Consider the following 11,976-nt stretch of genomic DNA (forward strand, 5'->3'; position numbering starts at 1 on the left):
TGACCCCTGTTCAGCCTCTCAGACCCGGGGTCTCTTCTCATTCCAAAGTGCTCAAACTAGCTTCCCCTGAGGTCATCCAGTGCCATCGAGCGTTTCCCACTCCGCAAAGCCCCACCCAGCACTTGGGTACCGGGATGGGGTGCTGGTTGGTGGCAGAGCGGCGCCCTTTCCCACCTTCGGGCCCACGGGTGGGCGACTGACCCGACACCAGCCAGACCTCCCTCCCCACACTGGGCGAGGGGCTCGTTGTGGGTTTGTCCTTTCCCTGAGCGATGGCCCTGACTCCAGCGCTGGGCAGAGAACACGCTGCTCCGCCCGAGCAGGACGGGCTCGCGGGCTCTGTGCTCTCGCGGGCGCCCCGAGCAGCTCAGGGTTCGCGGGACCACACGCGAGGAGAACACAGGGAGCTGCTGTCCCGGGCTGTGGGAACGCTCACGTGCACCGAGGACTGCATTGTGTTCCTCAGGGCTCCCACCGCGAGGAGGTGCCGTTCAGGTGGCCCGGGTTGCACAGGCCGTTGCTTTCCCAGTAGGGGTCAGAGCCACATCTGTGCCGACGGCTCCCTGCTGCAGGAACGAGGCCTCTTGGGCCAAGGGCCGCCCTCTCGCGTGGGGGGTGCGCTCGGCCCACAAACCGGGGCAAGGTCCCCCTCCACACCGTGTGGCCATGCCGCCAGGCCTGTCCTGTACTTTCTGGCCTCCTCCCTGGGTTTCTCCTGGACTCTCCTCCCGGTGACAGTCCTGGTTCTGCAGACCGGCCCCCTCCCTTGTCCCGTGTGCACTTTCGGACGTCTGCAGCACATGCACGCGTCCCCTCCCGCTGTGTCCCGGTCTGGGAGCCACGGCCGATGGGGACCATGGCCGCAGCCTGTACTCCTCTGACCTTGCAGATCCCAGCGTCAGTCGGTACCATGTGCAGTGGCTCCCGGAGGTCTGTGCCCAGAACTGGAGCAGCGCGGCCGAGGCCTCCTCCAGCATCACCCAGGTGAGAGGTGTCACGCAGCTCGTGTCTCACGCGTGTCTGGCTCCATGGGGTCTGTGTAGCAGCTGTGCGCAGAGATGGGCGAAGGGTGCTCCCTCCCCCCGCCAAGAGCTTGTTGTCACCCTGTAGCTGCTACACGGGCCCACACAAAGGTCCCCGCATATTCCGTCCTTGCTCACAACCTCCCTGGGGACTCGAGCCCGTAGGCTCAGGGCAGGTCACAGAACACAGGTTTAAAGATGCGCCTCTTCGGGACTCCGGGGTCAGAGGGGACCTGGTTCCGAGTTCCTGTGCGTCTGCCGTTTGTTGGACGAAAGCTTTGCCTCATTTTCTGGATCCTGGCAGCACGATGTAGGGGTGATACTGTCCCCGTCGACTTCTGACGACCGTGGGGCGCCTTGCTTTGCCACGACCCTGCCCAGCACCCCGTCGTCCAGTGCGTGGAGCTGTTGTCTGCGCTGCACACGGAGCACCGACGCTTTCCCAACTTAATTTGGAAAGAATGTCAGCCCCTTGGGGACAGTCGCCCGATCAGTGTTACCGCACGTGCTCGTCCAAACACGGGGTCGACGCATGAACTCGAGAGGAGCCTGGAGCACACAGCGGAGAGTGCTGCGGGGAGGCCGGCGGCAGGTGTGTCGGGACGCAGCAGCGCGGTTCACCACACCCACAGGCAGGGCCGCAGCTGTCCGAGAGGCTGATACGGGGTCGACAAGGGGAACAGTTTTCTTCTGAATATTTTCTAAAGCAGCAAGTACGGTATTTTTAGAATCCTATCGGATCACATAACTTTAAGATAAAGTAAGATAAAACAAGTCCGCGGGTCTGCAGAAATACAGGTCGTTACCGGATTCGACTTGTCCGAAAGCACGCGCGTGGTCGGCTGCTTCCAAAGTTTGGGGCCTCCGGAAACAGAATTGCATCCGTCCGAGGGAAGCCTACTCGGACCGCAGGGAGGCAGGGCCCAAGCAGGGTCTGTTCCACTTCTTGTGCGCCGCGGCGAGGCTTTCCCTAGTGTTCCCGGGCGCGCCGTGCGGTGGTCGGGGATCTGCCTTGTTCTCCCGGCACAGCCGAGCGTGGCTTCTCCCCTCCGCAAACCCCGAAGGGAAGACGGAGCTGGACCTGGACGCGTGTCCCGCAGAAGTGGGCGTCACGCCGCCGCCTGCTAGAGGCTGCCACTGGCCTCCTCCGTCTGTCAACAGCTTTTAGGCGCCTGGTTTGCAGTCAGGATGGAGCCGCCGGGAGTCCACCTCGTGCTCCCGACGTCTGCCTCCCACGCCCGCTGGAAGCGTTCCCGAAAGAGCAGCCAGCGCTGACCTTGGCGGGTCGGGACTGCAGCGTGTTCCCCGGAGAGGGTGCGGTCCGACTCCCGCAGGGAAGCATTTCCGTCCCCCACGGCGACGCCGCAGGCCTGCGAGGCTCCCTGCTCACTCTGCGTGTGCGCCGTGCCCTGAATCCCGGGGTGCACACTGTCCCTGCGATCAGGCGCGCAGCCCCTCCCCTCCCCCACCGTGCGCATCCCCCTCCAGGCGCGTCCCCCGCTGCCCGGACAGGGATCCCGTGTGCGTCTTCCCACGAGGGCATCGGGCTCGGATACGCGCCAGCGGCGCAGACCGGAGGGGCAGCGCAGACCCACGTTCCAGGGACGCAGCTGCGCTCACTACAGCCCCAGACCCAGGCTCGCCCCTTAGCGCGCGGTGCGGCTCGGCCGAGGTCCGCGCGTCTGGGATGGCCCGAGGCTGGAACAGCAGCCCGGAACGGGGAAGGAAGGTGCAGACCGACAGAGGAGTCCTGACCCGAGTCCCAGAGAAGCCCGAGTTCCCCTTTCCGTCCTGTTCCAACCGCAGACACTGGTGCTTGCTGTTGGGTCGCGCCTGCTTGGAAGGCGCCGCGGTCCTGCCCAAGTCCAGGGGCGTCTCCCACGGCCGGGGGTGGAGGGGGCGGTGGTCCTTCGTCCCAACAGGGCCCGGGTCTCCTCTCTGCTGTGCATAAAAGCCACATCGCGCGGGCTGCGTGCAGAGGACATCGTCCTTGTTGCTCTAGGGTTTCAGCTGCTGCCGAGCTCGCTGTGTCCCCAACGAGACTTCTTGCAGCATCTTCTCTTTCTCTTGTTCTTAGGACAACTACATCATTCTTCAAGATCTGTCGTTCTCCTGCAAATACAAAGTGACCGTGCAGCCCACGCGACCCACTGGCCACCTGAAGGCAGAGACGGTTTTCTTTACGACGCCGCCGTGCTCCGCCCTGAAGGGGAAGAGCCACAAGCCCGTTAGCTGCCCCGGAGAGCCAGGTGCGTCTCCCGCCCCGCTCAGCTGCCCCGGAGAGCCCGTGCGCCTCCTTCTGTCCCCTCCCCCCACCCATGTTAGCTGCGCGGAGAGCCAGATACACCCCCTCCCCGCCCTTAGCTGCCCGGGAAGCCACGCGCGTCTCCTGCCAGCTTCGGACACGCGTCCAGGACGCTGGCGGCGCTTAGAACACTGTCGCTAACCGGACTCCGCGGCCGGACCCGCCGAAAGCTGCCGTCTTCCGGATGGCCGGCCGATGGCCCCATTTAGGCACTGCTGTGCACGGCTAGACACGTCATGGTTTTGTTGTCCCAGGCCGGGGACGAGGTCCCACGCTCGGGGCACTGCCCGCTGGGAAACGAGGGAAAAGTTCTCGTACCGCGCGGGCTTCAGCGGACTCCGCGGTATTCCGTTTCCCTCCTGGCCCCTTGCCACAGCAGCTGCCTTCACGCCCTGTGCACAGCGACGCACCCACGCCCGAGTGTGCACGCATCCCCTCCGGGCAGCTGCACGGCTCCCTGGGGGCCTCCTGAGCTCCTCCGAGCGACGGAGCACGGCGTTCCATCACTTCACTGTCCACCCTTGTCGCTGTGGTCACCTCCGCTCTCGGAGCGGCAGCTGGGCCGCACCACACTGCAGAATTCCCTCCTCCGCCCCCAAAGCAGGGCCCAGAAAAGACTTCGCAAAGCACCCAGCACCCAGTTGCGGGGACAAGAGTGACTCTGACTCACAGACTGTCCCGGGAGGGCAAAAAGGTGGTTTTCAGAAGCCACGCGTGGTGGCCAAGCTCAGCCTTGCCTATGCCCCCGTCTCCTGGGTTTGGCCGCCTGCAGGGCCCACGGTGTGTGCAGACGAGCCCTGTTGTCCCCTCCGTCCAGCAGCCTCATGTGGGTCCCCTCTCCCCTCGCTGCAGGTCACGTGCCAGCCAAAGTGCTCGCCAAGCCCGAAAACCTCTCTGCCTCGTTCGTCATCCAGGACGCCAACATCACGGCCCACTTCTCCTGGAAGATGGCCAAGGCCAACCTCTACCAGCCCATGACCGGCTTTCAAGTGACCTGGGCCGAGGTCACAACCGAGAGCAGACAGAACAGCTTGCCCAACAGCATCATCTCCCGCTCGCAGATCCTGCCTTCGGTAGGTGCCCGCTCTGCTCCCCGTGTACGCCGCCGTCCCCGCGGGTCCCGGCTGCCCGCGGGGTCCTGCCGCAGGCCGACCACCGAGCCTTCCCGCCGCGTCTTCTCCCGCTGGCTGGAGGAGAGTGCGGGGGTCAGGACAGGGCACTGCCGTGAGCAGGGTCTGCCGCCCGGTCCGTGAGCCCTGATCCTCCGCAGCCCCCAGCCTGTGTCGTAGGCAAGTGACGGGACAGTTTGTGAACCCATGTCCCTGCGGTCCGAGTGGACGTGCGCTGTTTGAAGTGTTACATTGTTACATTCCTTTAGCTGTTTTTCCCCCAGTGTTTTTTCCCTGTTCCCATCTGGCTCGAGCCCGGAAAGGCTTGGCCTGTCTTCCAGGCCACTTAATTCCTTGGCTTGGGAAAAAAAGCCATGTGTGGGCTGCTACTCCCTCTACAAATGCCCGTAGGATATCCAACTCCGACTCCAAAAAGAAAGGAAAAAAGAAAGAAAGAAAAAACCTAAAGTCCGGAAGGAAAAATTCCTTGGAATTAGAAAGTAGTTATTCTGTGAATGTATTAGGTTTTATTGAATTTTGAGAAGAATGTGTTGGCATAAAAATAAACATTTTCAGTCATGGGCACGGACAGATACTGTGTGTTGAGGGAAACAGTTGGCTCGTTCCCTGAAACTTGGATTATCAGGAATTCACATCACAGGACGTGCAGAAGAAAACTTTAAACCATGGGAAAGTCTTACGTTAAGGAGGAAAAAATGAAATCCCAAGGGCGCGCCTGAGAACCGGCCCGTCCCCACAGCCTTCCCGGGCCAAGCAGGGGCTGCCCAGCCCGGGGCGTGGAGGGGGTTCCACGGGGCACAGGTGGCCGTTGTGTCTGCTGCCCCTGCCCCCCCGTGCCTGTGCTCACCCTGCTGCTCTCTCTGGGCACTCACCCCTGCCGCTCTCCCAGTGGTCACACTTGACCTGTCCGTGTGCTCACGTGCGCTCACCTCTGCCCCTGTCCATGCCTCACCCTCTCCGCACCCTCACGCCTGCCCTTGTCCCTGGGCTCACACGTGCTCTTCTCTGCACAGTCACCCCTGCCCCTCTCCACGCACTCCCACCTGCTCTCCGCCGGGGAGGAGCCACTCAGAGGACACGTGTCCCCGTGCCTGTCCTGGAAAGGTCACTGACTAGCATCTCTTTCCTTGTGCCTCCCAGGACCATTACGTCCTTGCGGTGCCCAACCTGAGACCGTCCACGCTGTACCGACTGGAAGTGCAGGTGCTGACCGCGGGAGGCGAAGGCCCGGCCACCATCAAAACCTTCTGGACACCAGACCTCACGCCGCCCTCCGCGCACAGTGAGTGGGGGACACGCACGGGCCACGGTCTGCGGGAGACACTAGGGTTGGCATCGGTCCCCGAGCTCCGGGTTCTCTGGGCCTGGACCTCTGCCTCCCATGAGTGTCTGTGGGCCGGACGCTGTTGCACGGCATTGGCTCGGGTGTGCGGCTGCTGCTTCTCCACTCGCTCCCGGCCCGCCGCGCTTTCCTCCTCGTCCCTGCCCTGCTCTTCTCCACACGTCACGCTTCTTCCCTTTTATCCCGTGAATACAGCTATGATTCGGGAATCATTTTAAAAATTAAGATTTTCGAATATGATGGTCTAGGAAATGAATCTGGTAAGGACGACTGTGGTACACAAGTCTGCTCTGACACACCACGTGAGCTTGCTTCATCGTGCGACCCAAATCAATCCGAGTCGGCGCTGGGTTAAGGAGAAAATTGTCACCCACTGTTTCGAGACAGTGAGGCTCTTGCCGACTTTTAAATTACGTGCCTCATCGTCCCCAGCTGCACGTAAAAGCGGGGCCTAAGGGTCTGTGTGTTGGGAAGAGAACGGAGACGCACTCCTGCCTCTGCTTTTACGAGCGCAGAAGCATGAGTGCCTCCGTCACGTGCGCGCCCACAGTGACACAGACTGTGCTCGGGATGGGCGAGCGGGGCGGCCCGACCCTGTGGCGTTGGGCTGTGCTGTCCAATGCTCCTCCTCGGACACTGGGTCTCGGACAGAAGCGGTGACGTGTTGTCCTGAGGACAGAGGAAGGACTGGGCTGGCTTAACTGTGACACAGGAAGCAGGCTTGTCCTGTTCCTCCTGGGAGCTTACGGACCTCGGGGCGGAGGGAAGGAGGGAAGGGGGGAAGGGGAGTCCGAGCAGGAGAGATAAGGGTGCAGGCGGGAGCTCGCGATGTCCCCGCCAGTCCCTGCTTCCCGTAGCGCACCATGACTGATCCGTGTGTCCCGTCCCCCCCAGGACCCCATCTGAAAGCTCGGCACCCCCACCACCACCCGCCTTCTCCGGAAAGACACTAAACGGTTCCAACAAGCGTCTGAGAGTCGTAGATCGAGCGGGCGGGTGGAGCTGCGCGGCGACGACACACGGCTACAAGGGCAGCGGCCGCCCCGCATGACCTCCCTCCCCCGTGTGACCTTGTGCCCCGGGTCCCTCTGCCCATCTCGACGCAGGTGGAAAGGAGTGACACACGGCCACCGGTGGGGGTGGACACTACTTCCCAGAATGGAGGAAATGAGGCCCCCGCGCAGGAAATCCCCGTACCCGCATCGGCGCGCACGCACGGATCTCCATGGGACGGCCGCACAGCGAGAGCTCCCGGACCTGCAGCCGCGCGTGCTCGGAACACATCTGTGTAACACACGCAGGGCACACTCGTACCGAGCGTGACGTCCGTCAATAAAACGTTTTTAAAAGTTAAATGATTGCTTTGATTTGCAAAATCACGTAAGGGGACGCAGTCTGTAAGCCCGACGTAGTCACAGCGTTTATCTGACGATTCGTACCGTGTGACTTACTCCCACCCTCCAATACAGAGCAGTCAAGTTCCCTCTGCCACCGTCCACACCCGCAGCCCAAGCCCCGTTCTCACTGAGGCCAACGAGCAGCGCGTGTGCGACCCGCGTCTTACGAGGGGCTCCCGGAGCAGGCCGCGTCCAGCGAGTTCGCCGCTGTCCGTCAGGCTTGGAGAAATCAGAATGCTTTCCCGGGGATGCGTTTTCATGCTTCCTCCTAGAAAAGGACAGGCCTCCCTGATACATTTTCTTATTTCTTTTTCCTTTTTCCCTCCATGCAGAAAAGAGCTGCCATTCTCCTTTGTTTCACCGTGTCCTGCATCTCACGATGTACAAAAGCTCCTGCTTAAAGTGAGAATCCCAGCCGTGGAGTGTTGTGCACTCTCTCCCGAGATTCGCCTTTCCTTCATCACAGGAAGCAAAGTGAACGCTAGAATATTCTCGGGAACGTGGGACAGGGCCGGGCGGATAGAGGAGAGCGCTTTACTTGCCTTTTTCTTCCGAATCCATCCTGTGGGACCACCTGGCTCCAAACCAGCTTTCCCAGCGTGGACCCGGGTCAGAGCCCGGCCTCCGTCCGCGGTGCCACCGAGCACTGGTGCAGCCTTACACCCGGAAATGCTGTCTCATCCAGGCTTTTCTTGAGGGAACGTCCGCAGATGTGGTGTGGAATTCGCAGCTGTGTGTGTGCGCGTGTCTGTGCGCGCGTGCACACACACACACACCTTCAGTGTGACTCACTGGGGGAATCTCTTGACAGCTCCCCGTGGTGTAGACAGACCCGTTCTCGTGAACGGGAGGGTCACGTGTCTGCCGTCGGTGCTCTCTCCGGAGGAAAGCACCGTGTAGCCGCCTCCCAGCACCTTGCAGGAAGGTCTTCCTCCTCTCTGCGCAGCCACGGCGGCCGGGGAGAGCTCTGGGGCCGCGCTCCTGGGCTGTGCGCCTGGCACCGGGTATTTGTGGGTTTCTGGAAGCGCGCGGACACAGGGACGGCTCGGAACTCCTCCACGCACGAGTTCTGAAGGCAAATGTGCTAGAAAACGGAGACAGAGGATTTTTATGATCAGACGGATGTGAATGTTAGGGAAACGCAGTCTGTACGCATGGACACGTGGAAACAGAGTTGCAACTGTCCGCTGTGCAGCCAAGACTTCCGGCGAAGACGCTCGCGGTTCTGCAGCTCCGCACCAGGGACGCCCGTGGGAAAGGCCCGCCCGAAGGTGCCCGGGCTTCCCAGCGCTCGAGCATGGATCTCTTGACGCAGTCGGGACGGGCCGCACGGCGTGCCCCGGAGTCACCTGCTTCCCCAAGGAACGAACAGGACCTCCCCTCGTTTCCAACCGCCCGAGCTGGACCCAGCAGCACAGGTACCTTCACGGAAACCAGGACTCAGCCAGTGCCAGGAACCCCATCTGAATGTCAGATTCTCAAATTTTCACCAACAAAGACATCGAATATTGGCCACAAGGTTATCTTTACCCTGAACTTGTCACGAACAAATCCAATATTTGTGTCCACAAATGTTTGTGCCGTTGTATCGTTCAAAATGCAGGAGTGTACACAGAGACATGAAATGTTACTAAATTATTCTGTAAGTTTGAGTTTATAAAGTTTAATTGTGAGTCTTTGGGCAATAGACAACGAGAAAATACATTTTCAGTCTGGAAGAAGGTTCCGAAGCTTAGAGCCTCCTTTCAAACTTGAAAGCCACTCCTGTGAGCGCCGAATTTTGCGATAACAAAATTTTAATTTTTCACGTTATTGGAAGAAAACTATTAATTAGATGATTAAGGACACAGGAGTTTATGAATTCAAGTGACTTTCAATATGCAAATTGGCCATATATCATTACATTTTTTTTCTTTGATTTTAAAAATTTGAGTGCCCTAATGAAAAGGACACAAACTATGCTTTGTTTTCTCTAAACACTGTTAGTGGCTCGTCTCCAATATGTCTTATTAAAATGAAACGCGTCTCTCTCATAGGAGAAAAAATACATTTGGGGAAAATACGTAGTCTTAACAGTTGAGCCCATCGAGAATACCAAGTGCTGAGATCCCAGGGGTTAAGTCCGTACTCACCACAGTTCCTCCCCGTCCGCCTGCAGCCTGCGGTCTCTCGGGGAAAAGGACCCGCTCCCTGTCCTAAGCGGGGGCTCTGCACGTGCCTCTTACGGGAAGCGTGTGCCCTTTCGAGTCCTTCTTGGTGTCAGTAGGACATATTAGAGACAGTGGAACTGACGACAGGCTGTACTTTAAAAAGACGATTAAGCAAAGTTCAAGTGTAAAGACGCATCCATGTGCTGGGAACCTAGATGAACCCGTAAGTGATTGTGCAGAAAAGGCTGTGTCCACGTCGGCGCAGGTGGTGGGGAGGGGTGGGGGTCACCGTCCTTCCGGGGCGCCGTGAGCACCGTAGAGCACCCAGCGGTGGCCCTGGCCTCACCCACCACGTGCCAGGAGGACCCGCCCATGTTGTGACAATCCACAATTCTCCGCACGCTTCCCACTCGCCCCTGGCGGATGAGGTCCCCCATCCCAGCTGAGAACCCGTGCACCAGAGAGGGGGGGAATTTACTAAACTCGGGAGAACCTGCCTTGTCGGCAGGACCCAGGAGCCCAGGAGTCCGTCCCGGGAGCCAAGCTGGGAACTTGACTGCAAAGCCCTGAATTATGTCTCTTATCGTGTCCCTGAAAAACCTGATGGGCAGACTGAGTTCGGACGTGCCTTTCTGTCACCCGAGCACAGATACTTAATCCTTTCTGCCGGTCGGCATCTCTAACGATAAGGACTTATTGATTTAAGGCCCTTGCCGACGCCTTGGGCCGTGGATTTACTAATTACTCATTCCCACGACTGCAAATAGCTCTGCCTCGTTCCAGAAACCCTTGCGCTGTCCCCAGCACACAAAGCCTACATACGTGTTGCATGTATTTCTAGTTCATTTAAAATAATAGCTGTGTAAAGACAGTGACGCTCACCTACGGTTGTGCATGGCCGGACTCCGTTTCTCACCTCTCCTGAGTCTTGTAGCACGTTACGCAATTCAGAGTGATTAACCGAGATCTGTCTGGAACTGACCCGTTAACGATGCCGTCGCGTGCGGATAACGCAGCGGCTACCTTCTCATCCCCATGGCCTGGAGAGACCTCGTCTCTTCTACTGGTCGTGTCAAGTCAATATTTATTTATGGATGTAATAAAAAAAAAAAGTTCGATTTTCGTGTGTGTCTGTCATGCTCTTCAGAGAGAAGTAATCTTGTAAAAACTTTTGTAAAAACGGAAAAGTATTGTACATAGTCTGCTACCCTGTTACTCCTTGTTTTCACGTGAGGGTGTTCTGTACATACTGATTCAGTAATAAAGGATCCTTAAACCTGCCCAGCGGACTGGACTCATTTATTTATGGAAAAAAAGACAAGACTTTTATTTTCCATGTTTGCCCTGCGTCGCCCGGGACACTCAACAAGTCCGTAGGAACGGACGGTGAGGGGCGGAGTGTGTAAGGGACAGCCCGACCACCTCGTGAGCGTGCGTGCGCCCTGAGAGTCACCGCTGGGGCGACCTTCCATCTGATTCACCGAGGGCTGCTATTGCTGATGCCTTCCGTGCGGATTTTAAAAAGATTGATCCGAGAGAATGTGCCCGCTCGGGCTGGGGTTGGAGGAGGGCAAGAGGGAGACAGAATCAAGCCGGCTCCCTGCAGAGCCAGACGTGGGGCTCCATCTCACGACCCCGAGGTCACGACCTGAGCCGAAACCACATCAGACGCGTAGCAGACGGAGCCCCCCAGCCCTCTCCCCCAGGAGTTCCCGCTTTCCCGCTGGGGATCAGCGAGGACTGAGCCGGACGCCGCCCCAGAAACCTGAGGAGTCCCAGGGGTGACCCCGGGGAGGCGGGACCTGCTGTCTCCTGCACGGTCCCCCACGTGATCTGCACCTCCGAGAGCCACGTCTCCGGTTCCGCCGGGCGCCCGGTCCCGTTCCGGGGGGCACCTGCCTGCAGAAGGAAACCCTGTTGCAGCGGTGCTCGTCCCACGAGGCGGACGCGGGACCGGCAGGCGCAGCCACCGGAGAACAGAAGGCGGTAAACGGAGACCGTGGATGCGGGGCGCCGGGCCGCGAGCCGGGGTCAGAGGGCACGGGCAGGACCCACGCGGGGTCACGCACGTGCTCACGCATCCCCGTGGCAGCCGCGGGCACACGAGGCGGTGGGAGGAGCGACGTGGGAGCGGGGGGCGAGGGCGCGTTTCGGAAGCGGGATGCGAAGCCGTGAGCGGGCGGCGGAGCCACGGGCAGCACGAACCCTGCCCTCATCGGCACGCGGGCCTGTTCGCGCCACGGCGGTGCCGGGTTCCTGACGCGGTGGGCACCGGCCCGGGCGAGTCCAGACCCCCAGGCCACCAGCGGGAGGGCTGCGCTTCCACCCCACGGCCGTACTCCGCTGGCCCCGGTGCAGGGACCGCGGGGTGGGGGCGGCCGGCGGCTGCGGGCAGGGGCGGCGCGGCTCTGCTCCGGGGCCACACCCTGTGCCTTTGGGGTTCAGGGCAGCCCCGCGTTCACTGTGTCTGCGGGCATGCGGAGGACCAGCACCTCCCTTCCCAGCACGAACACAGGCGCGTGTGGTCCGGGACCGGCACGTGAGCGCAGCTGCCCGGCCCGCGGCAGGACCTCCGAGTCCTTCCCTGTGGCCGCTGGTCCGTCTCATCCTCCAACACCAAGGAAGCGAGT

The 11,976-nt window shown here is 60.3% G+C and overlaps 1 protein-coding gene across 1 annotated transcript in view; it reads left to right on the top strand.

Moving 5' to 3' along the window:
• ANOS1 (anosmin 1) overlaps positions 1-10,627 on the top strand; it is a 174,307-nt gene extending 163,680 nt beyond the window's left edge. Inside the window, exons 10-14 of the mRNA XM_047714920.1 lie at positions 890-984; positions 3,100-3,271; positions 4,180-4,400; positions 5,598-5,739; positions 6,694-10,627. Coding sequence (XP_047570876.1) covers positions 890-984; positions 3,100-3,271; positions 4,180-4,400; positions 5,598-5,739; positions 6,694-6,752 — 689 coding nt within the window. The 3' untranslated portion in view covers positions 6,753-10,627. The remainder of the gene's footprint in view (positions 1-889; positions 985-3,099; positions 3,272-4,179; positions 4,401-5,597; positions 5,740-6,693) is intronic.
• Positions 10,628-11,976: the final 1,349 nt, after the last annotated feature.

The sequence above is a fragment of the Lutra lutra genome, chromosome X, assembly GCF_902655055.1.
Source record: "Lutra lutra chromosome X, mLutLut1.2, whole genome shotgun sequence".
Lineage (NCBI taxonomy): Eukaryota > Metazoa > Chordata > Mammalia > Carnivora > Mustelidae > Lutra > Lutra lutra.